The following is a 27,416-nucleotide window of genomic DNA, read 5'->3' as shown; positions in this document are numbered from 1 at the left end:
AACCAGCACCAGGCTCTAGCAGCCAGCAGGGTAATGCTACATCCGGGGACACTTTTTATATAAGGTCCCGCCGCCATAGTATCAAACTATGGCTGGTCAGCCCTGACCAGGTCCCTGGGGAAGTGGGGATCCCCCCAATAAGGAGATCTCTTCCCTGGTTACTCCCTGGGTGCTGGGTGATAGTCCGAAAAGTGTAAAAAAAGCATTGGGTACAAGTCCCAGCAAGCCTCCCCCATATGCATTAATGGGCCTGCTGGGTCTTGTAGTCCCACAACAGTACCAATTCTCCACTAAAAACAACCACACCAAATAAAGTATAACATTATTTACATACATACACCATACGTACTCACCTATCTTATCTTGTCCCTGTAGGTTCAGTCCATTTGTCCAGTAGAAATCCATTGTGGACATGTAGATAAAAAAATTATATCACCTCTTCGGTCCATGTAGGCATCCAAGGGGTTACAATAAAAACCGCAAACTACGACCCACCAGACTTGTGGCGCTGCATGTATACATGTGAGGCTCCTCCCCGAGAAAGAGGTGAAACCCACTGATGTCAGTCAATGGGGCTCCCCTCAGCCTATATGGAGCGAGCTCCAGCAGAACTCCATGTCTGATAGGCTGTGCAATCCTCCATATAACTAGATGTTATGAAATCAACATAAGAGTATATGGGCGGTTCCCACCATAGGAGCCCATGTTATGAGTTTAAAATGGACATCTATGGCGTGAACCAGCAAATCCATCTGACCGCAAAGTCAATATACTGTAGGTCATCTTTGTGGTTGGCCCCAATTGACTTTGTTCGACTGTGGCATTACCCTGCTGGCTGTTGAAGCCCAGTGCTGGTTATAAAAATCCAAGGACCCCTAGTCTTTTAGTTCCCCATATATTTGTAACCAGGACTGGTCCATGAGTGCGCTGCTGGTCTTTGAAAAGGCAACTACAGATCATTTATCCCCTGTATTTAGGAAACCAGGACCGAATCAGAGAGCCCGGGACTGGTTATGCTTGTGGTGGGGACCTCACACTGTTTCTTTTTTTTAAACATTTATTTATGTATACAAGGATGGCCCCGAGTGCGCCCCAAACAATCAAGCAGCTACTCTACAAATCCCCCCTGTTAGTGGGGATAAAAAGAAGAAGAAATTAGGGTAAGTAGAGAGCGCTAATACAATCCACCACCTTGTGGGTTTTCACCATAAGTTTGCACAAGTATGAAGAGATGTACACAAGGAATTCACATTCCTCTGTATATTTAATGTTGCACATGCTCTCCTCGCTCATCTCATTCTGTGACCTTTCAATTCTGTGAAAAATATCCGGTACTTGTGTATTATCTGGGCGCCCGATATATCGCATCGCATGCCACTAATTAAGGCATACAATGCGATGGGAACCGATTTAAGGCTTTCCCAGGCAGAGTATACTATTTGGTACTGCTTTCCTAGCACGGCGCCCACGATCTAGATTGTATGTGTGGGGCTGATATCTCAAGCATCTCATGCATCTTATGTGTTTGTGCGGCATAAGATGCATGAGATGATGCAATCGACGCGATTTTTACATTGGAATCAATGTAAAAAGGCCCCAAAACCCCAATTTTAATTGTTAACCCCCCCCCTCATGGGTGAAATGGCCCCCCCATTGTTAACGCCACCCCACTATTGACGCCAACCCAAAGCGTGGCGAGTGCAGCGAGCCCACAAGGGGCGGCGGTACGCGTCCTCTGACCTTTTCATACCCCCACTATCCACGTCGGCGTGGAGTTGATTTTATATAGTGTGGCGAGCGCAGTGAGCCACCGAGCCCGAAGCGCGGCGAGCGCAGCGAGGGGACGGAGAATACATGTAAATTAGTCCGCGGCCCCTCACGGGGCTCGGTGGCTCGCTGCGCTTGCCACACTATATGAAATCAACTGCACGCCGACGTGGATAGTGGGGGTATGAAAAGATCAGAGGACACGTACCGTCGCCGCTTGCCACGCTTCGGGTTGGCGTTGATAGTGCTGGTGGTGTTAACAATGGTTAACGCGTTGATTGTATGCCTTAAGTACCTTAAACTTGAGGCATACAATCAATGAGACGGGCGCCGTGCTAGGAAAGCAGTACCTACTATTTTAATATTGCGTCGCATCGCATGCCATTATAATGGCATGCGATGCGATGCGATGCGACGCGATTATACCCGATATTACATTGTACATTGCCCGATTCCAATGGTAAATGCACCCCCAGACCCGATTTTTAATTGTACACCCACCCTGATGGGTGATTACTATGTGAAATGCCCCCCCCCCCATTGTTAATGCCACCCCAGTATCAACGCGAACCCGAAGTGTGGCGAGCGCAGTGAGCCCGCGAGGGATGGCGGTACGAGTCCTCCGACCTTTTCATACCCCCACTATACACGTCGGCATGTAGTTGATTTTATATAGTGTGGCGAGCGCAGCGGATTGTATGTGAAGTAATCTGCATCCCCTCGCTGCGCTCGCCACGCTTTGGGCTCAGTGGCTCGCTGCACTGCGATAAAAAAATCGGCTGCCCAGATAATACACAAGTACCAAATATCCTTTTAAATTCTGTGAAATTGATGATACATTTTGGCATTTTTTACCACCCACAGCCTAACCCCTGATGAAGTCTTTAAGACAAAACGCATAGGGTTGAACTTATTGTCTATCGTCTTGAACCAACAGATGTGGATTTGGAAATTTTAAGAATTTTTTTAATTAATAAACATAAGTTCTATGTTTAATAATTGTGTACATCTCTTCATACTTGTGCAAACTTATGGTGAAAACCCACAAGGTGGTGGATTGTATTAGCGCTCTTTATTTATGTATGTATTTTTTCTTATTTGTACACAGAGAAGCATTGCACAAATCTGACTTGCGCAATGCTTCAGAGTTGACCCTATGTGCCTGCCAGTAAACTCAGCAGCCAAATACAAATGACTTCGGAAAATAGGAATCCTGAGAACTCGGCAGCTTTGTACATTTGCAGAGTTCTCAGGCTAAAAATACAGAATGGCCAATCGCGGCCAAAGCTATTCGTAAAGCAGCTCGGCCGTGCTCTGTACATTTCCCCCTATGTGAGAGTGGCGCAATGGCAGACAGTAGTCTTCCACTTAGCTCCAGTGATACCTGGCCATCTGACACTTTTGGCAAATTCCAGAAATTCCAAAGGCCTGATGGGATGGTCCAGCATTACTGCCTGGCTAAGCAAAGCTGCTGACAGAGAGCCGTGGGCCACCTGACATACAGAAAGGTGGAGAATGGTCCGTGTCACGCTCACGTGCTAGAGTGCCAGCATGTACCCAGTACATCCTCTAATTGGCTGGTGAGCTGTATGACATCCTTCTCTGCTCAAACTCCACTCCAACTACCAGTGTGTAATACAATGAGTACAGATATACCTGCTTTATTTTCAATAAAACCAATCATCTGGTTAAATAACAAGGCTGCTTGTAGTTATAAGGCATCTGTTGGTGTGTACAGAAAATCTGATACATCTTTAAGTCTGTACACACATGTTTCCAACAGTCATCATTTTATTATTGATACGCTTATAGAAGCATCACAGAAAACCACTGAGTCAGTGCTGAACTAGATCTTCCATTTAGTAGCCTAGGCATCTGCATTGTGACCAGTGCGTAATTAATGGCTGGATTAGTGTAATATTCTTTGGGGGTTATTCTAATTCGTTCAGTCCCCCATGCGTTCGCACAGGGGATCGATGTTTTGCATCTGCGCATGCACAGATGCATTTCTGTGCATGTGCAGATGCAGGGTGCGTGAAGCCACGGCAAACAGAGTGTTCGCCAGGTGCATGCACTCAAAATTGAAGGCGGGGGGCATGGGGATGCTAAGCCAGGGGATTCACCCATGGGAACGCCCAGCATTTCATGCCCATGAAAATGATGGGCATTCCAATGGAAATTGCCTGGTGACGCAGGACGATCCCCGCCGCTGCCAATATTGGTGTATAGTGTATCGGGCATTAAACCGATCACTTCAAATGACTACCTCAAGTGAACATCGCTTGATTTCTGACTGCAATTTGGCCTGGGGGGGGGGGGGGGGGTAGAAGAGTAGAAAGAAAGATTGTGGCACCATAGAAATTTACCACACTTATCAAATGCCCCTTGTACAATAGATATATAAATACTGTATGTAAGAATAAATGTTGCACTATGATCTAGGTGATCTATGATGATACAGGAGTGGGGAACCTTTTTTGTGGCAAGGGGAGAGAAATTCTTCCGGGCCATATATTATAAGTCCCACGCTCCGGTGGCTGTCACTGAACAGGACTCCCAGTCTTCTGCTGCATTTCCCAAGAACTACCGAGCTCTCGCAAGATTTCCCCATTACTTGACTCCCGGCCAAGCTGCGGGGCGGGTGGGTGGGCCACTCACACTGTCTACGAAGGGCGTTTACGGCCTATGGGCCGGAGGTTCCTCACCCCTGATCTAGTTGCTTGATTAATTTAGGAGCGGAAGCTCTCAGAAATGTAATTTGCTCTATAATTTTTCACAAAAATGTTTTTGTTTTCTTTTGTGTAGTTGATGGGAGTTGGTCAGACTGGAGTCCATGGGAGCAGTGTTCTAAAACATGTGCAAGTGGGAAACGGACAAGAATACGAATGTGTAATGATCCTCCGGCCCAAGAAGGTGGAAAATCATGTGTTGGAAAAGCAGTTGATGTTGCAGTTTGCAATTCAAAACCTTGCCCAGGTACAGATACACAGATGTCATCTGTCATCTATACATGTCACATGTTTGCCTATTTCACCATTGCTTGTCACTTACTTTAGCAACTAATTAGTGCTTCATATTGTTTATATATATATATATATATATATATATATATATATATATACATATATACAGGCAGGCAGTAAAAATATAGGACTGATTAAGATTAGGAATGCTAGATTAGTAATTGAGCTTGTGTTTATATTATCTATGGACAGAGCGTCCATAGATAATATAAACACAAGCTCAATTACTAATCTATTAGTAATATTTATTTCAAGTTTAAAAAGGTGAAAACATCCAGATATAGTAGAAGCAATCTTTGCCAATATATTTCTTCTATATGCAATTCTTTATCTGCCAAGCAAACAATTGGCACATACAGTGTATAAGCATTAACAAATGTCCAATTAATTGTAACTAATGGGAGATTTGTTAATTCTTATACACTGACATATGAAGGTGTGAATGGACTCCACGCCAATGTACACAGACAATTATTTGAGATCAGTTTGGCTCCTTTCATGTATAATACAAATAAAATGGTTACTTTGGAGTCTAGTAGCGTCAATGTAGTATTTAATATAGTAGAACCTATGACTAAGCGATAGCAAAACGTACAGATAGAGCCATCCTCATCTAGCCCTTTAATAGGATAGAGGGGCAGATTTATTAAGCTTGGAGAAGAGATAAACTGGAGATAAAGTGGAGAAAAGGTAAAAGGAGATAAAGCACCAGCCAATCAACTCCCAACTGTCTTTTTGAAACACAGCTGATTGGCTGGTGCTTTATCTCTTTTACCTTTTCTCCGCTTTATCTCCAGTTTATCTCTTCTCCAAGTTTATTAAATCTGTCCCTAAATGAGTAATGGGATTACTCTGCTAATTCCCTACTGTATTGTTCTATGTATTGTATTGCAGCTGAGAACAGTAGCTATCCAGAGATTGCTAGATGAGGCTGGCTCCATCCGTACATCAGGAGGATGAGGTGGGAGCAGATCACTTAGTTAGCGTGACTGGTCTGACCTCATAGATTTGTCTAAAAAAAAGTTAAAACCATAAAATATAGGTTTAGCGTTCATTTTGGCCAATTGAACCTTGTGTCAAATGTGAAATATACTAATCTGTTTATTACCTTAATATATTGCAGTTGATGGTATTTGGAGTCCTTGGCAACCCTGGGATTCTTGCAGCAAGACATGTGGGAAAGGAACTCAGACACGTATACGGCTCTGTAATAATCCCACGCCATCATTTGATGGAGCAAATTGTGAAGGACAAGACGCACAAACACAGATATGCAATGACCAGCACTGTCCGGGTAAAGCCGCTAATAGTTGTTGCTCATCATCTCATGTGCTATAACACAGTGTGCTTTTATTTCACATTATACATTTGTAACTTGTTAATTCATAAAAAAAATGTACAAGACTAACTTTATAAATATATATGAAATCACTGGCAGAGTTCCATACAGTATTACACAGGAAGTATATAGAGAGCTGCTTCCAGTATGATTTACAAATAATAATTTTATTTGTAAATTGAAGTTTGTTCACAAAATGATTCAACAATCTCACATTATTAATACCGTAAGTCAATTCTTTGTCATGCACATTTATATTTTATCTTATATATTTTAATATATTTATGTGTTATGTTTTAATTCAATACCAAGGTGTGAGATTCAGTTTATTTATTCAAAATGGTTCTCTAGCTCAAAAGCAACATTTATTTTAACATGTACAATGTTACCTCTCACCTCACCTAAGACTCAAAGGGGTACATTTACTAAGATGGGAGTTCTATGTCAGATGGAATGTTGCTATAGACAACCAATTAGAGTATACTTCTTATTTATTTAGCACCCTCTAGTAGATCCAAATATCTAGGATTTAAGTACATTAGAGACTGTACAAAGAAAGGAAACTAAAATGGTGCATGGCCTACATCACAAAACGTACCAGGAAAGACTAAAAGATCTTAATATGTATAGTTTACAGCAGAGAAGGGAAAGGGGGGACATGATAGAAACTTTCAAATATATCAAGGGTTTTAACAAGGTACAGGTGGGAGACATTCTTCACAGGAAGAGGAGCAACAGAACACGAGGACATGCACTGAAACTAGAGGGAGGAAGATTCAGGGGAAACGTGAGGAAGAATTACTTCACAGAAAGAGTAGTAGATAAGTGGAATAGGACCATCAGAGGTGGTAGCAGCAAATACAGTAGTACAATTTAAACATGCTTGGAATAGGCATATTGATATCCTTACAAAAAAATAAGGATTAAATATGGTTTGAGGTAACATGTTTACATGTGATCGCTACTATGCATATGCAGATTCAGCAGGGTCAGTACGGTAGCCATGGTCAGCAGCGGTAATAAGGATATGTGTGTCCACTATCACACAGATGTAGAATCAGCAGAGATAGAATGGTAGCTGTGGTCAGCGGCAGTACATGGATCACCATATGAAGTCAAGGTAGCCACCTGGCATTACTTCACTAGCTTTGTATGATAAGGATTAAATATGGTTCAGACTAGATGGGCAAAGTGTTTCTTATCTGCCGTCAAATTGTATGTTTCTCAGATAATAAGTAGCATCTGATTGGTTTCCCATAGCAACATCCCATCTGAAATACAACTACCAGCTTAGTAAATTTCCCCCAAAACCTCTGGTTAGTCAAATAGAGAGATGAACATCATAAGCAGGCCATCAAATGATGGCTAAGCTTCCTCCAACAAAGCTTTCAGTGCTATAGTAACTAACCATCTCATCTGAAGAATTTGTTTAAAAATAAATCATTTTGATGGATCTCACATTGCAATTGTTGCTATTGTTCGTGCACCATGTTTGTTAAAAAGCTGCATTCAAATGATAAATCATATGGCCATTGCTCGCAGTGAATGGTGAAAGCACTTCCGTCAATGTCCATCCCTTGAGTAGAGATGCAAATGATGATCATTCACTCCTCTTCATTTATCCAGTGGATGGTAAATGGTCAGCTTGGGGTAGCTGGACATCCTGCAGTTTATCCTGCGGAGGAGGACTTCGTCAAAGGTTTCGGGAATGTGCAAATCCAGCACCACAGTATGGAGGTCACAGATGTGAAGGAAAAGAGTATGAAAATGAGCTTTGTAATGGAGACTTGTGTCCAAGTAAGTTTTCCATTCTTCAGAGTATTTTACTATTAATATTGAATTTGTCAACTTTAACCTTATAACTGTTGCCATATGAATTTGTTCCATAGGCTGCTACTCATTTCAAAGGTCAATTTTCATGTTAATATTTGTTCAAATTTAAGTGGAATTTATGGTGTAAAACTTTGATAATTGCCCTTTTTTATCACATTTTTATGTTATCACCATGGAATGGTGTTTACGATGATAATAGATATAGGGGGAAATTTAGTAAAACGAATTTGTGTAAAAAATTAGTATTTTCATAGGAAAATACGATTTTTTGGGGCGTATTCGTATTTTTGGCATTTACTATGCCAAAAATACGATTTATTGTATTCGTATTGATGGGACATTCGTATTTGTGTTTACAAATACGAATGAATACACCATCGATAGAATACGACAGGAATCACCATTCAAAACAATGGTGATTCCTGATTTACTATTGAAAACGCAGCCGCTAATTGGCGTAAAATGGCCGCGAATGGCCGGGCAAATACGCCAGGAAAATACACTTTATTTTCCTGTCGTATTGGGAGAAGCCTGCACGGATTAGTCAGATCCGTGTAGGCTTCAGTGTAAAAAAAATAAATTGAAAAATAAATAAATAAATAAAAATAAAAACGGCGTGGGGTCCCAACAGGCTGAAAGAGCTGGGGCTGGTAATAAAAAAATCAGAAAACCCGGCAAATAGGGGTTCCCCGTTTTTTTTTTAAACACGCCCCAGGCTCCAGAGCTGGTTCCCAAAATATGGGGGACAAAATGAGTAGGGGTCCCCCGTATTTTAAGAACCAGCCCCAGGCCCAACAGGCCAGCAGGGTAATGTCACAGCCGGGGAACACTTATTATATAAGGTCCCGTGGCTAAAACATTCACCCTACTGACCAGTCAGCCTGGCCAGGGGCCCTGGGGAAGTGGGGACCTGGTGCTGTCCCCCGATGACCCTGGGCTGTGGTCACCGGGCTGATTAACTGGTGTACAAAAATAGAATAAACTATTGTTTAATACTGTGGAACTATTAGTCTCCCCTGCATGCTGGGACATGGAGAACCACAAGTCCCAGCATGCGGGGCATTAAAGGGCCTGCTGGCAATTGTAGTTCCACAGTATTAAAAAATAGTAAAATAAACACACACAGACACAATAAAAATAAAACTTTAAAACATCCAAAAGCCCTTTCATACAGATATTTACCTATCTTGAGCACGTAGGTAGGTCCCTGGGTCCGGGGCTCCATGGTCCAGGGTCCGGGGTCCATAGGAGTACCTGTGGAAGAAAATCCTACTCACCAAGGTTCTCCGGTGAAGATCACATCCTCTTCTTTCCGATGTAGGTCCAGGTCTTCTTTTAAAAAAAAAAAAAACTGACTATTCCGGCCGGTGACCCGCTGACGGACTGAGGGGAGACGCTGATGTTTCATCTTCAGCGCCTCTCCTCCGAATGATTCTATTGGCCGCTAGGCGGCCAATCAGGAGCCGAGAAAGCCGGCCAGAATAGTCGTTTTTTTTTTTATTTTGCAGTGTAAATGATTGTCGCTTTAAAAAAATTGTAGAAACCTTCTACCGATGCTCAACCTGTAACGTAAGTATATAAGAATTTGCTTCACTCTGTAGAATAGTGACTAAGGTAGGCCTTTCCTTATGTACTAAATTAAGACAATTAATGTTTCTTGTTTAAATTTTCATTCTGGAGAGATGTTTTACATATGCACATGAGTCCCCGCTCCCTCTTGCTGGCGAATCACCAGACTGTCTCCGCTGGCGATCCGCCAGCATCCCGGCGCTCTATCTGACTGAGACGCGCGTGCGTCTCACGCGCACACGCGTCTCAGTTTCCAGGCGGCGGGGCGATGGGAACCCTGTCCGTCAGGGTTAGGGGAGGCGTGGGGGGGAGCGGGGAGGCGGTGGGGACCCGGGGGAAGCGCCATCCAAAGAAGACGTGCGCGCATCTCATGCGCGCGCGTCCCCTTTCGCAGAGCAGATGGCGGCTGGTTGGGGATGGCGGCTGGTGATTCTGCCGCCATCCCCTGCAAAGACAACGCCAGCTCCATCTGTAATTCTCTCTTCGCAAGTAACATCTGCCCCACCTGCAGTGCACATGGTTTTGTCCATCTAAGAAGGAATTTGTCAGAAAGAGTGAACTAGAATAACCCCCCAAGAGCTGAGATAGAGAGAATGCACCAATTGGCATCTCAGTCCTTGTGCATTCGATGCACAGATATACATGTGGGAAGGTCTTTGTAGCGGCTTTAGCAAAAGACACAACTGCGCCCAACTCAGAATAAGCCCATATGTTTGTGTCTTTGGTCAGGGATAATAGTGATCAAGGGTGCCACAAAGATTTTAGGTTGGGGCAATATATAATTTCATCTATTGGAGGGGGTGTCCTGCGAGGGGAGAGATAAAATACCTACCAATTAGCTTGTCACAATAATTTTCTAGCACAGCTGTAATTTAATGACAGTCAGTAGTTGATTTGTTTTGGGTAATTTATCTCTCTCCAAGGCTTGACACCACCTAGATCCCCCTCTGCTCTCTGAAGATGGTGTTGCCTATGGATATCTATTTGCAATGTGCATTGAGAGGGGCACATGCACCGTAGGACTCGGGTCAACCTCTGGTTGAGAAATACTGTTTTTCTATATAAGATAAGTAGATAAGCTATGTAAAGATGATTTCCTTGACTATACAAGCCTATTAAAATTAGGCTTTTGCCATCGGTTTCAAGCTATAAGACAGCACTTCAGTCCGTGAAACATGCAGACATCACATCTTTTTAATTGCAGTTCATGGAAACTGGGGTTCTTGGAGTTCATGGGGAACATGTAGCCGAACATGTAATGGGGGTCAGATGAGAAGATATCGGACATGTGACAGCCCCGCTCCTTCCAACAGTGGCAGAGGCTGTGCTGGCACTGATACAGATGTACACAAATGTAATACGGACAAGTGTTCTGGTAAGTATCCATGTACATTACCTTGAGAGATGTATGTGTACAGTATGTGCTGCTTATAAAGTAATCATGTAGTCATGTGCCTTTATTTAATGACTTTTAAAAGAAATGTGTGTATACTGTTACAGCACAAATAATCAGCTTTATTTTTGTTGTTGCAGTTGATGGAAATTGGGGTCCATGGGAAGCTTGGAGTAAATGCTCTAGTTCTTGTGGAGGTGGACAGCAGATTCGGACACGTTTGTGTAAACATCACATCCAATCTAATAATGGTCGGACCTGCCAAGGAGATTCCACCCAGCTACTGAGATGTAATATTCACACGTGCCAAGGTTGGTCCAGTTATGAAGTGATGCCGCAAGCTTAAAAAAAAAGCCTAAGTACAGCTCTTGCGGTAAGAGTTGTCCTTTGCAATAATAGGATTCCATATTTATGACCCGGAGCCCCATCTGCACGTGTGTGGGCTTATGAATGTGCTGCAGTGGATACTGGGTGGAATCTGACTGGATCTGCTAAGTGGGGAAGAATGATAGAGGCCAATAGACTTCCATAGGGCATTGCTCACAGCATGTTGGCCCCAGATTCTGTCACATTCCGGGGCTTGGTGCATACAGTATGCCATACTCAGCCAAACCTCCAAAAACTACAGTTCAACCCATGGGCCTTATTCTGGTTCACTCTCAGAGGCAAATTCCTTCTCAAATGGACAAAGCCATGTGCATTGCAGGAGAGGCAGAGCTAATATGTGCAGAGAGAATAGATTTGGGTGAGTTATTTTGTTTCTGTGCAGGGAAAATACTGACTGCTTTATTTTTACACTGCAATATAGATCTCACTTTGAAATAAAACCCCACCCAAATCTAATTCTCTCTGCACATATCTGCCCACCTGCAGTGCACATGGTTTTGTCCATTTGACATGTGTCCAACGTTATCTACTGATCCTCCTGGATACAATTAATGTTCTTATCTACAAAATGTATTAAATCTTTCGTGGTGTCATATGTGTTAATATGCATATTGTCACTACCTGAGGACCAGTGCTGTAACTGGACATTTGGTGTCCTGTGCTAAAACGAGAAATTGTGAACCTTGTGCATCAGGGCCTTTTATACACAATACCAACTGCAGCAGGGCTCCTTACACACTATCCCCAGTGCAGCAGAACCTCTTATACACAATACCAACTGCAGCAGGGCCGCTTAAACACTATGCCCAGTGCAGCCTTGACCCTAACACACTATGCCCATTGCAGCAGAGCCTCTTATACACAATACCCACTGCAGCAGGGCTCCTTAAACACTATGCCCAGTGCAGCATTGACTGTTACACACTATCCCCACTGCCACAGAGCACCTTATACACAATGCCCTGTGCAGCAGAGTCCCTTCTGCATACATACAAACACATACAGCATACAAAATACATACATATTCGCATATGTCCTAAAATATGATTCTCCTGTGATGTGTACTCTTCTGCATAATGATCATGCACCTCCTTATAGCAGGTATGACAAATACCCCTCCCAATATAAGCAATTGTGAATTTTGTCCGTCTGCATGGCCCACATCTGGGGCCACACATCCACACTGTACAGTGAGCCCAAATAACACATGACTCCACATAACCACCGTTTTATGTGCCCATTTTCTGAGCAGTTCATATAAGTTGCACTGAGATATACGATGTGTGTAGCTTCTGTTTCTATGGTCATGATGCTGAGTTACATGCAAAGTGTCTGTACTTGCTGTAATTGCAGGCAGCCACAGAAGCCAGATTTATTACCTTATGCATGATTCCATTCAGCCAATATTGGGGATAGGGCAAATTCAAGAGGAAAGATGTGCTGCCCACTTATCTTACACCAACTGTTGCAACCATCATGATTATTAACATCACTTGAACCTAGGGTCAGAAAGGAACACAAAGGTAAAGGGAAAAGCTTGGTGGACCTCGCTGCCTTAAGATTATCTTCTAGGGGTCAAATTATACTTTGTTAGTCTACTATATGGTCAGTTACCTGGTAGAGCAGGAACACAGATGAAAATGGCTGCTTGCTTTGCTTCTAAAGAAACTATACAAGGTTTCGACATCCTGCCAACCAAAAGTGAGCAGTAAGAGCACACTACTGGCCAATTTGCTTGTTAGGTGTGGACTTCAGCATGAAAAACAGTTCTCAACAATGGGGCAGATGTATTAAGCCTGGTGAAGAGATAAAGTGGGAGGAGATAACGCACCAGCCAAATCAACTGTGTTTGAAAAATTAAATTTTGATTGGCTCCACTTTATCTCTTCACCAGGCTTAATACATCTGCCCCTGTGATTGGAATGGCATTGTTGATCTACATTACATCACTGTCCTACAATAAAGCTTATTGAAATATTTTTTGCAATAGCATGTATTTCACCTTATTGAGCTTTAGACACTGTCTGGTCAGCACAGAATCACTTATCACATGTAGTTTCTAATAGACAGCCAAGCATCTTTTGTGGCTGACCATACCCACTTTGGTGGCTGACCACACCCCTCAAGTGTGTGCCCCTACCACTGCATTCTCCAGGTTGGCCTTTCAGGCCCGAAAAGTTCTTGTCTGGTCAGAGAGCCATCTGAAACAGGCATCCCTTCCCTATAGGCATTGTGCGGATCTTTAGATTCATATCCACAACACTCCCATGACACTCCTACAGGGCAGTTCCGTGTGATCAGTGTCATCCCCCATTTCCCATTCAACTCAGACTAGATCGGGCAAAAGTAAAAATGCATACTGTAAATTCACATATGCGTTGTATGTAAATACTTGTTCTTTGTCTGTGTCCAATTACAAATCATCCTGTAGTTTTACAGTATGTTGTACCTGATGATAGTGTGTCCTATTTAAAACACATGTAAAATCGTTTTCAAGATAAACATTTTTGACTAAAATGTATTAAAATAATAGATTAATTTGTATTTATATAAACATTTTATAATTTTATATATATTCCCAGCTCATCAAGTCCTTCTATGATAAATATCATAGCTGAGTGATGTTACATTTCTAATGTAACATAGTTAATACAATTGACCCCCATGGCTGACAAATTAGCATTAAAGCATTAAGCATTAAAAATAAACCCATGTGACTGAGCCCAGAGTTGATTATGCAGAATTATATATGGCCATCTTTGCATGTACTGTATTTATATAAATTGTGAGCTGCTGTATATCTGTGTGCTTCAGAGACATTACATAAGATGTCAGCCTTCTAAATTACTGTAATAGTTGCTTATACCCAGCCCGTTAGTCAACAGAGGTTGGATAACTTTGTAATCCATCATAAAAGTGACCATACCAAGCTTCATGTAAATCATATATGACATATATCACAATAGATACAATATAATTAACTTGCTACAATTGCTCGCTTGGGAAATTTTAATTCAGGCCAGTAAACTCTTCTCTGGTGATCACCAGCCTTTCCAGTATTCTAGGAAATTGCACGCTGCCTAGGCTGCATGCATACCCAAGGAGCGCAGTTGTACTCAGAAAAAAATAACAATAATAATTTTCCTTAATGGAATTATTTATTAAAAAACAATATATAACAATTTATACATAGAATAAAAATTCATTAGAAGTGCACTTCAAACATAGATCAGACAGACAGGACAAACAACATAAGACAAACGGATGCTTGGCATATATGGTAACTAATATGCTTATTTCTCAATACAACACTGACAAGGCAGATTTGTGTGCATAGTTACCAGTCCTGCTCTTTAGATAGAGCTTCAAGCTGCACAGAAATGTCCCCACTCTATGTGTGTGGTCAGGGCTCAGTCCTTCCTCTACTCAGCTGGATATTCTCAATTGCTGAGGAGGGATGCAGCTGCAGCCAAAGCAGTGTACCCACTTTGCAGACAATTTTTAGCAGCAGTATACAGGGGTCACTTTGCGATATCCTGGCATCAAACACAGCTCCAAAAAACGCGTTTCTCCGCCTCTTAGCAGTCATCAGTGGCTTCCTCAGTTTCACAAACTGAGGAAGCCGCTGATGACTGCTAAGAGGCGGAGAAACGCGTTTTTTGGAGCTGTGTTTGATGCCAGGATATCGCAAAGTGACCCCTGTATACTGCTGCTAAAAATTGTCTGCAAAGTGGGTACACTGCTTTGGCTGCAGCTGCATCCCTCCTCAGCAATTGAGAATATCCAGCTGAGTAGAGGAAGGACTGAGCCCTGACCACACACATAGAGTGGGGACATTTCTGTGCAGCTTGAAGCTCTATCTAAAGAGCAGGACTGGTAACTATGCACACAAATCTGCCTTGTCAGTGTTGTATTGAGAAATAAGCATATTAGTTACCATATATGCCAAGCATCCGTTTGTCTTATGTTGTTTGTCCTGTCTGTCTGATCTATGTTTGAAGTGCACTTCTAATGAATTTTTATTCTATGTATAAATTGTTATATATTGTTTTTTAATAAATAATTCCATTAAGGAAAATTATTATTGTTATTTTTTTCTGAGTACAACTGCGCTCCTTGGGTAAGCATGCAGCCTAGGCAGCGTGCAATTTCCTTGAATAGCTTTATCTGTATAGAGGCACACAACCTCTGTTTCCAAGGAGCTGCAATAGCCCTCAGAATCTCTTTATAATTTAAAAAAAAAATTTTAAATTTTTTTTATTTGTTACAAGCACATATTCCTTCTATCCTACCAGCGCTCCTAGGTGACCCCAGGGTCACATTCCTCTTTCCAGTATTCTGAACCAGGAAATGTGCGTGAAATCTCTAGAGATGGATTTTTTTAACTGGTCTGGTCCAAAATGCAATGCACATTCTAATAAATGTAAACACTATCAGCAAGAATAAGGAGTACTGTGGCCTTTGATGAATGCACCTTTTATCATTCTAACAGGTACTGTATGCCTATAGCTGTGAAGCACAAGATGGATGAGCTATTCAGACTTGCTGCAGAATACCTTTATATTAATTACCTATAATGAAGTTTAATATTACCATTTCTTTAATATTTCTCTTACTGTAATGAGACATTTGTATTCTTTAGAAGGAGCTCAGTTTATAAGAGGAACGCTGGTGGGAACTATCAATGATGTTGACTTTGGCATTGCCCTTCTCAATGGTACAATCACCAACTCACCTGACTCACAGAGTAGTACAATAAAGGCAACTTTTACCAACATCCCTAAAAGCCTAGGTGAGTATCTATCTATCTATCTATCTATCTATCTATCTATCTATCTATCTATCTATCTATCTATCTATCTATCTATCATCAAATCAAATAACCTATGACTTACCATTTATCAGGTTTCACAACTGTTTAATCTTCCATTGAATAAAGGGGTATTGCCTACATATTGCTGTAGGTATCAAGGTTAAAATAACAAGTGACACACAAGCACACAAACACATTGAAGAATATAAGCATTATAAAATATGATTAATGTGAAATATGCATAACAATAGATGTTTATTATATGCTAGAAACAATGATAAAAATCAATAACTTTTTATGTATATCCTTTGAGTACTGTATATACCAAATAAAAAATCTGAAGATTGAAATATCGAATAGCAGGGTTGGACTGGCCAACAGGGGAAATCCCCGGTGGGTCCCACTGTCTGGGAGCCCTTCTCATCGTCCAGGGATCAGGTTGCAGCCAGTGCAGTTGAATTATACATGTTATCTCATAGTATATATGACTATTGTGTATTATCTACAGTGCATTGCAGTTATTAATCTGGTAAATCATCATGCATGGACTAGCAAACCTCTGTGGCAGCTGGCCACACCCCTAAACATGGGCCCCTACCACTACATTCCCCGGTGGGCCCTTCCTGCCTCTTAAAAAGTCTGACTGATTGATCAAAATAGTAATGAATAAAGTTTTACCAAAATACATAAATAAACAACATATACTTTTCATAGAATTTAAAACATGTACAGTATGCATATAAATAAGATATTACATAGCATACGCTGCATTTTGAATACTGGTATCAATATTTTGCTAGACAACTTATATGTTGACTAAGACTTCTCAATTGATTCCCTGAGCTTTCATGATCAGATTTCTACGGGTTTCAAGTAAACAAATATTGAAAAGTTCATTTTTTTTCAACTATTAAAGAGGGTGCAGTGGAGTTGTGGTACCTGCTGCCGCGCAGGTATAGTCAATGGATGACCTACTTTACACCCTGTACATTCCGGCCATACATAAATCTCCAGGTATGCAGACTGGATGCAGACACAAAAGAAGATGTCTAGGCGGAAAAACAGCACATACAGATATACTGTAGCCAGGCTCATCAAGCATCTGCCATGTCGCGTGTACAACATGGTTGGCAAAAGGTGCGCACCCACCGCCATGCTCAAGTTGCATCTGTGGCACAATGAAAAGTATTAGCTGGCACATGGTGCAACTTAACATATCCAAGTCACAGGTGTGACTGGCTGCACCAGATAGGCATTAGCTCCAATGAGAATGCTGGATACTGCTTAGACGGAGCCGATTAATTCAAAACCAACAATAAGAGTTTTAGTGTTTTAGTATAAATAATCACTGGCACCAGTCAAAGATTCTACCTTGCCCCCAGAGCCTGACTATTGTCTGACCAGAAGGACAATAAATGGGATCATACAAATAAACACAGATTGTTATAATTGTGGCTACCACTTGTCCACTCACCTACAGATTTTTGTAAGGAAACAAGATCACAGCTGTGTGGGTTTCAATTCTAACTTGTTGTAGTAGTACTGTATAGTGGAGTGACACACTAAGAACAGCCCTAACCTATAATTGTGTATGTAGTGCAGCTTAACCTATAGTATACAAACTGTTTGGTATATATTTACCATTCATGGATACAACAAACACAATGAAACAACAACTAAACAGCACATGGATAAATTATGGTTCTGTCTCTTTGAAGATTACTGTGTGTTTACATACCTACAGAGAACTGACCAGCCCTTTTGCTGTTAGAACCATTGGATTGTGGAAAGAAAAACTTTTTAAGTGGAGTACACCTACATGTCAGTGGGAGGAATACTGCCCTAGAGGGGGAAATTTACTAAGATAAATTTGTGAAAAAAAATCGTATTTTCAGACGAAAATACGATTTTTGGTACTTGTGTATTTTGGCGGCACCCATCGCATCGCATACCATTACGCATGCGATGGTATGCGATGCGACGCGATTTCGTTGGTTAGTGTACGATGGCATACAATTTTCAAATTGTATGCCATTGTACATGGCATACAATGCCATACGATGCGATGCGATTAAACATTGTATAAGCACCCTAATGGGTGCTTATACAATGTTAAGCACCCTAATGGGTGCTTACAATGTTAAATGCACCCCCACGCCACCCCCCCACTATAAACGTGAACCTGAAGCATGGCGAGCGCAGCGAGCCCGCGAGGGGCGGCGGTACGCGTCCTACGACCTTTTCATACCCCCACTATCCACGTCGGCGTGGAGTTGAGAATAGATTAGTGTGGCGAGCGGACGCGGATACCTGTGAAGCCCGCGAAGGGACGCGTTTACCTGTAAAGGTATCCGCGTCCCCTCGCGGGGCAAGCTGCGCTCGCCACGCTTCAGGCTCGGTGGCTCGCTGCGCTCGCCACACTAATCTAGTGGGGGTATGAAAAGGTCGTAGGATGAGTACCGCCGCCGCTCGCCACGCTTCGGGTTCACGTTTATAGGGGGGTGGCGTGGGGTGCATTTAACATTGTAAGCACCCATTAGGGTGCTCAAAAGCACCCTTCAGGGCTGTTTCACACAGTACGGTTCCTGCCGCACGGTGAAATCCCGTACGGCCAGGGAGCCGTGCCGCACTCAGCAGTTGTGAATGGACACTATTGTGTCCATTCACACGGGACGGCCACGGCCCGGCCGCACGGCTGCAGCCGGATCCCCCCACTGGAAGGGACGGCTGCCGGGCTGTGGCCATCCCTGCCATTATAAAATTCTGAGTGCGGCGCGGCTCCCTGACCGTACGGGATTTCACCGTGCGGCAGGAACCGTACTGTGTGAAACAGCCCTTAGGGTGCTTATACGATTTTTCATCGTATAGGGGGTCAAAATCGCGTCGCATCGCATCGCATGCAATTGGGTACATGGCATGCGATGCAATGCGATACGTTTATCAAACGATGCTGAAATCGGGCGCCGCCAAAATACACAAGTACCCGATTTTTTTGGGGTCGTATTCCTATTTTTGGCATTTACTATACCAAAAAATACAAATTTTCATATTCGTATTGATGGGACATTCGTATTTGTATTTACAAATATGAATGATTACACCATCGATAGAATAAGACAGAAATCACCATTCAAAAGAATGGTGGATCCTGATTTACTAAGCGGCCGTATTGAAAATACAGACGCTAATTGGCGTGAAACGGCCGCGAATGGCCGGCCAAATACGGCAGGGAAATATACTTTATTTTCCTGTGGTATTTGGCTTTAGCCTGCACGGATCAGTCAGATCCATGCAGGCTTCAGTGTTAAAAAAAATATAGAAAAATAAATAAATTTAAAAAACTACGTGGGGTCCCCCCCAAAGCCGAAACCAGCACCAGGCTGAAAGAGCCGGGGCTGGTAATAAAAAAATCAGGAAACCCGGCAAATAGGGGTTCCCCGATTTTTTTTAAACTGACTTTCTTGGCTCCTGATAGGCGGCCAATAGAATCATTCAGAGGAGAGGTGCGGAAGATGAAACATCTCTGCGTCTCTCCTCAGTCCGTCTCGGGTACCGACCGGAATAGCCGGCATTTGTTATTTTCTGAAGACCAGGACTACGTCGGATAGAAGAGGACAGATCTTCGCCGGAGGACCTTGGTGAGTTTGATTTCCTTCCACAGGTACCCCTATGGATTTCTTTGGATCCTGGATCCTGGACCCCGGACTCTGCAGCCCTGGAGCCCTGGACCCCTGGACCAGCCCCGGACCCAGGACCAACGCCCTGGACCCCGGACTCTACAGCCCTGGAACCATGGACCCTGGACCAAGGCCCCGGACCCTGGACTCTACAGCCCTGAAGAGGACAGATCTTCGCCAAAGGACCTTGTTAAGTTTGATTTCCTTCCACAGGTACCCCTATGGATTTCTTCGGATCCTGGACCATGGACTCTGCAGCCCTGGAGCCACGAACCCGGACCAGCCCCGGACCCAGGGACCTACCGACGGGATCAAGATAGGTAAGTATCAGTATGTGTGGGCTTTGGATGTATTAAAGTGTTATTTTTCATGTGTCTGTGTGTGAGTTTATTTGACTATTTTTCATACTGTGGAACTACAAGTGCCAGCGGGCCCTTTAATGCCCCGCATGCTGGGACTTGTGGTACTCCAAGTCCCAGCTTGCGGGGAGGCTTGCTGGGACTCATAGTTCCACAGTATTAAACAATAGTTTATTCTTTTTTTTTTACACAGGTTCATCAGCCTGGTGGCCACCGCTTCAGGGCCACAGGGTATAGCACCAGGCTTCAGCCTGGTCAGGTAAGTCCTGGAGGGGGGGACCACTTAATTGGGGGGGTCCCCACTCCCCCAGGGCCGCTGGCCAGGCTGACTGGTCAGTAGGGTTAATGTTTTGGCCGCGGGAACTTATATAATGTGTCCCCCGGCTGTGACATTACCCTGCTGGCTGGTTTGGCCTGGGGCTGGTTCTTAAAATACGTGGCACCCCTATTCATTTTGTCCCCTGTATTTTGGGAACTAGCCCAGGACCTGGAGCTGGTTTTTAAAAAAATCGCTGAACCCAAATTTGCCGGGTTTCCTGATTTTTTTATTACCAGTCTCTTTCAGCCTGGTGCTGGTTTCGGCTGTGGGGGGTGGGGGGGGGGGGGGGGGGGTGGGGGCACAACGTTTTATTTATTTATTTATTTTTCTAATTTTATTTACACTATGCAGCCTGCACGGATCTGACTAATCCGTGCAGGCTGCCTGTACGAATTCGTATTAGCGGCCGTATATACCGCTTTGTAATTTCCCCTCCGGAACACGACTTTGCATACGGCTGAAACAGCCGTATGCAGTCGTATTAATTCGTATTAAGAATACGAATACGAAATTTCGTATTCTTAGTAAATTTACTCTTTACTTTACATTTACTACACCTGCAGTGCACATGGTTTTTTCCATTAGCAAACCAAATGTGCTTAGCAAACCAACCTGAATCACCCCCAAAATTTGTTGCATATTGTGTATGTACTGTGGTATATGTACTGTAGATTATGCAAACCAACGTCTTTCTAAACTATTTATATTGTTATTTATAAAACATGTCTCTAAACTATTTGTAACAACATCTATGAACGGTTCACACTGTTGTTTGAAAGAATTGCATTGTTGGTAAGATTATATTTTGATGGATTTCTTATGCAATTTAGGCCCCTCTATGAGGAATCTTGCATCTGTTCTGAATCCTGTATATTGGACCGTAGCAAAGGAGATCGGAGAAGCAGTTAATGGATTTACGCTCACAGGTGGTGAATTTAAAAGAGAATCTCAGGTGGAGTTTGCAACAGGTTTGTGCAAGCAACATAGTTTCCTGTTCATCTATCAGGTACCCCTTTCCTGTCCCCAATATACATTGCATGGAACACTAGGCCACTGTCACTGTATTGTGCTGCCACGTTCATCCAACATTCCATCTGTGTAACTCGGTTACGGTCTAAGTGGTAGACAGTGTCTAGGTAGACATTCGACTAGTCAAACCAAATGGTCGACATGCGCAATGTCGACATAAAAAAAAATATTTCGTCAATATCAAAAAGGTCGGCTTGGAAAGGGCTGACATGAGTTTTTTTTTTTTTGTCAACTGCAATTCATCATGAGGACCCCAAATTAGGGTACCCTGTCCCCTCACATGGCTTGCTTTGCTTGTCATGCTTCGGCCAGGTGGTTTGCTCCACTATTACTGCACTCAGCACACTATACCGTACCCAGTCGGACGGTAAATTATAAAAAAGCCCCCCCCCCCCCATCATGCGTCAACCATTGCCATGTTGATCGCATACCTGTAGCTCTATATGGTCCACTACACAGCATTTCATCATGAAAAGATAAGTAATATCTAAATCCTACTAATTTAATGTGAATTATAGGTAAATAACAAATTATTAATATATATAATTCTAATAAATAAAAATATTATATAAACCATACTACATGCTTAGGACTATGTGGTCTTTCCACAACTCATATTTTCCTTCATCTATAAATGATTGTTTCATTTATCATGATTCCATTTATAAGTCTGGCATGATACACGAACCAACACGAATACCTGAACACTTAGGGTTAAATTTAAAAATGAAAGATGATGTTGTCTGTAGCAACCAATTAGATTATTTCTATCATTTCTCTATTGCAGGGGTTCTCAAACTATGTGCTCTGGGACCCCGTCAGACAATAAATATTATTACTGGACCCCAGCAAGTTACCACAGAATGGCCGCCACATGTGTGATTAGTGAAGTGAAGTGGCCGCTATTGTGACAGGGAGGCAGTGGGTAATGAGGGGATGGAAAAGGGGATAGAAGATGGAAGCAGAGGGTGTTTACTTAATGAGTTATCCCCTGTCCCCCCTCAACAAACACATTAGTCTGATGGCCAGCAACATGGTGTCGTGACCCCATGCTGAGGTGGTCAGGACCCACTTTGGGGTCAGGACCCACAGTTTGAGAACCGCTGCTCTATTGCATCATAAAAATTTGACATAATTTCTTACGTTTTATAAGCTTTAGTAAATTTACCCATTTAGAGCAATCTTTTTAGAGCTTTATAAAGCCCACAGCTCCTCACACCATGGGCCTGATTCTGGTTCTCGTGCAAAAGCAAATTCTTTCTCTAATGGACAAACCCATGTGCACTGCAGGTGGGGCAGATGTAACATGTGCAGGGAGAGTTCAATTTGGGTGGGGTTTGTACTTTGAACTGATATCTATATTGCAGTGCAAAAATAAAGCAGCCAGTATTTACTCTGCACAGAAACAAAATAACACCCAAATCTTACTCTATCTGCACATGTTATATCTGCCCCCCCCCCCCCCCTCCAATGGTGATGTGGCTTGCATACCTCTATGCCTCTCCAGTGGTGGTGGGGAGTATGAGCATGCCTCTCAGATGGTGGGGGGTATGCATGCCTCTTCGATGGTCGGAAGAATACACACCTCTATGATGGGGGTACCTGTCTTACATGGGTGGTGAGGGCACCTGTCTTGCCTGGTGGGGTGAGGACACCTGTTTTGCCTGGAGTGCAGGGATAACCTGCCTTGCCCAGAGGCTCCTGTCTTTCTGGGGTTCCAGGGGTGGTTGGACCTCCTGTCTTTGGTGGGGGGGGGGGGGGGGGGTGAGGTCCTCTGACTCTCCGGAGCTAGTGATTGCAAGCCTTCCCTTGGCCTCACCTTAATAAATGGAAATATCCCTTCTAGACAGGCTTCCACCATCACCATCCTCTGTGGCTACCTTTACAAGAAGTGATGAGTAATCTGTTTATAAAAAAAAGTCTAAGGGGCCCATTTATCAACAGTTGCATTTGCAGTGCAATGTGGTCATGATATTAGCATCCAAAATTACTTTGCAAGATTTGAATATACCACCCGAATGTATTAAAGAGCACACACACACACACACACAGTGACACATCCCAGCTGCAGTTTTAGCATTCCCTAATAGCAAGCTGGGATGTGTGGTTCTGCAGCAGCTGGCAGCATATGGAACCCACTGGACAGGAAACCATTTCAGCCCATATAATGCCTACACTTTATAGCAATTAAGAACTGGCAGTACTATAAACAATAATAAATAACCCCTTAACTTAGTCAGATTTGGGCAGAGATGCCTCCTGACATTTAGGCCTACTAAATTGGGACAAAGGCGCCTTCTGTGCACTGACATGCCTACTTTCAGGTAATCACCATCCCTTATGAAATCCAAGAAAAACACTAATTGTGCAAACAACAAAGTACAAATAAAAATAACAGTGCACATATGTTATTCCTGCAGAATAGCCAGTATACAGTATGTCCAAGTGTAAACAGCACATGGCTGTATTCTCCCCCCTCCTGTCCTATAGTAGTATACTGTATTCTTAAATAAACGTATCTAATCTGTGATCAAATTCCTCCAGCTCCTCCAGCTCCAACAGTTGCTTCCTGCACTAGGTGTTACCGTGACACAGTACTAGTGCCCTAGCTTACCACTCATTGTGTAATCATAGAACCATTATGATGCACAGGCATTGGCAGCAGTCATACAGGCAAATATTTGCATGACATAGAAGGGGAAATTTACTAAGATGGGAGTTCTGTTTTACAGAAGATGTTTCTAAGGGCAACCAATCAGAATCCACTTCTTATTTTTTTAGCACAATCTAGAAGATAATAGATATTATCTGATTGATTGCCCATGGCAACATCCCATGTGAAATATAACTCCCATCTTAGTAAATTTCCCCAAGAGTATCAGACTGTGTATAGGGGAAAACAGTGGCATAAAAGCATATTTTCCACCTGGCTTAATTCACACAAAAAAAAAATTGGGAATATTTTATCTAAAAGGAGCAGAGTCTTGAGGGGCTTATGTTGTACCAATGTCACATGTCCAAATGCTGTTAAATGGATTACCGTAATAAGTTTAGACAGGAGCCAGGCAATACTACTCTAGCTTCCAAGGCCACCCTTTTTTGCTCTGACACGCAGAGTGGGTGCCTTGTCTACATAACCCCTAACCCAATTCCTAACCATAATGAGCAGACTGGATGGACCATATGGATCTTATCTGCCATCAAATTCTATGTTTGACAGTATGTTTAATAAAGTATATCTATCTTTCCTAAACGTATAGGAGAAATAATGCAAATCACTCATATTGCACGCGGTCTTGCTGCTGATGGCTCCATTCTACTGGATACAGTGGTGAAGGGATATGTACTACAACTCCAGTCTTCTGTTGACATAAAGTTAAAGGTAAAAAAAAAAAAAACAGTAAAAAGTAATTGTTTCCAATTTGCTAAAATATGTTTTTGGTACTTATATGTTAGCCAGGCGCCCGGCTGTCAGCGTAGCCATCGCCGGGTGCCCAGCTAATAGGTGCGGCCGGGCGGAGGGGGGTGATGGCGGCTGCCCTGCTGTTACTTATGGGCAGGGTGGTCAGCAGTGCGGTTGGCCACGGCGGTGTGGGGTGAAGGGCTACACGTCGGGGACTGGCGTCGGTGCGGGGAAGGGCGTAATGGCGGCGGAGAGGGGAGATCCTGGCAGCCACTGGGGGAACATCACATGGTTTCCCTGCTCCCCCAGCGGCACTACGCTAATAGTGTAGTAAGCACCAAGTGTCATGGCGGCCGCGATGCGGGGATCAGAGTCCCGGAGGCACGGGGGACATCTGGATGGTAAGTATAATGACACACACACACATACACACTACACACACACAACACCCACTAACAGGATCATATGCCCACTATCCACGTCATACCCCCAGTGTCCACGTGGGCGTGGAGTTAATTTTAGATAGTGTGGCCACCGAACCCGAAGCGTGGCGAGCGCAGCAAGCCCCGCAAGGGGCCGCGTATCTGCATGCCCTTGCGGGGCTCACTGCACTCGCCACACTTTATAAAATTAACTCCACGCCCACGTGGACACTGGGGGTATGATGTGGATAGTGGACATGTGATCCTTTATGTATTAGCAGGGCTGCAGTAACGTAATTTGCATAACTTACGTAATTTATGTAAGTTACGTAGTTTACGTAGCCAGAATAGTGGTGTATTGGTATTCTCAATACACCACTACGCTAACTACGTAACGGGCGCCCAACTAACACATAAGTACCATTTTTTTTTTAGAATATCCAACTGACTACATAACAGACATACATTATTGTGGTAATTATATCCATTGTTGATTTCTATTGCACCATAAGACTCCATAGTGCCAGGCAGTCAGAGTTCCAAATTATTTTTAATACAATGGCACAAAAAGGACAAGGTTGGCGAAGGAGATGCAGACGTGAGACAAAGGGTAAAGAGAGCACTGCTGAGCACATAGTCTACGGAGGTGGGGGTGAGCATGGGACTAAAGCTGCTGGGAGATGCAGATGGAGTAGTATCAGGTGTGGCAGGATTTGAGACAGTGTGTAAAAATGATAAGGACATTTCATTTATATACATGTACTTTATATACTTTTTATAGGATTACACAGAGGATTATGTCCAAACAGGCATTGGTGAACTCTATGCATACTCAACAAGAATGTTCTACTTGGGTGAAGTCAGTGTACCATATGCCTGGAATCATTCTATCAGTTATGCTCCCAGCCATGGAAAAATGCCAGTTATGGTGGAGACATTACACGTGTCTTCTGTAGAAGCCGAATACAACCCACTAGAAGAAACTCTTGACTTCCAGATGCGTGCCTCCATATCCAAAGGTACAGTATGGATAACAAAAGCTAGAATAAAACTGAACGGAATAAAGAAAGTCATTATATTAATATTCAGTTACTGCACAAGTATGACTTTGTCACATTGAATGTCATAAATAATAAATCCAAGCTCCCTTCTTTCAGTGCCAACCTTCACTCTACTTATCCATTGATGTTCTGGCAGTTAATGTAAAACCTGTTTGTAGCTGCACAGCTAATGAACATAGATTGTTCCATGTTTGAGGTCCAAGCTTTTTGAGAGAACCCTACTAAAGTACAAATTAATAAATATCTTGTTAAATGATTGTGACTTAGCTACCATGCTGAAGCAGTGAGGCTTAGTTGTGTATCTGGACTCATAACACTGCTAAGAACTATTGTTCTACCAAACAATAGCAGACTATTTCAACTTTTTAATGACTAAAATAACTATAGTGGATTTATCATTTTAATGTAATAACAGTATTTATAGATTATTATTATTATTATTATAATTATTATTATCTATTATTTATATAACTCCACAAGGATTCTGTAGCATTGTATATTATACAATAGTATATACAGAAACTTACATAGTACAAGTGTATTTAAACAGGATTGTTACAGGAACTACACATAATTAAATTCCGCAAATTACATAGTTGTGTAGAGACACAGATGAAAAGAGGGCCCAGTTTACAAGCACTTATATTTTGAAGGGCCAATGAAGGGGCACCTAAATGTAAAGGATAGTAGAGTTGTATAATGCAGAAACAGGAGACTTAGGAGGAAGGGTGATAGACTTGGGTAAAGAGATAACTTGAAGGTGTATTTGAAGGCTGAATTAGTGTTTATTAGTGCATGGTAGGGATGTCCAGAAGACTAGCACAGCACAGGAAGAAACCGGCATGGGAGCAGGTGACCACAGATCATCGAGGAGAAGCAAATGTAAATGGTAGAATGAATAGCAGGAGAGCATGTGAATGGGAGGGAATAAGGTTGGAGATGTAATGAATATGGAATTGGTTGACTACTTTAAATAGAGGAGTTTCAATTTGATTCTGAGTGTGACAGGGAGCCATTGACGT

General features: G+C 42.7%; 1 protein-coding gene across 1 annotated transcript in view; it reads left to right on the top strand.

The window, feature by feature from the left end:
- Positions 1-27,416, top strand: part of HMCN1 (hemicentin 1) — a 362,739-nt gene that overhangs the window by 290,584 nt on the left and 44,739 nt on the right. The window contains 9 exon segments of the mRNA XM_083156769.1: positions 4,573-4,743; positions 5,914-6,084; positions 7,756-7,926; positions 10,736-10,906; positions 11,065-11,235; positions 15,954-16,103; positions 21,310-21,447; positions 24,769-24,890; positions 26,115-26,352. Of these exon segments, the coding sequence (XP_083012895.1) occupies positions 4,573-4,743; positions 5,914-6,084; positions 7,756-7,926; positions 10,736-10,906; positions 11,065-11,235; positions 15,954-16,103; positions 21,310-21,447; positions 24,769-24,890; positions 26,115-26,352 (1,503 nt within the window).

This window comes from Crinia signifera, chromosome 8, assembly GCF_055691185.1.
Source record: "Crinia signifera chromosome 8, ASM5569118v1, whole genome shotgun sequence".
In the NCBI taxonomy this organism is placed as follows: domain Eukaryota; kingdom Metazoa; phylum Chordata; class Amphibia; order Anura; family Myobatrachidae; genus Crinia; species Crinia signifera.
Note: the sequence above shows the minus strand (reverse complement) of the source record. Positions and strands in the feature narration are given on the sequence as shown.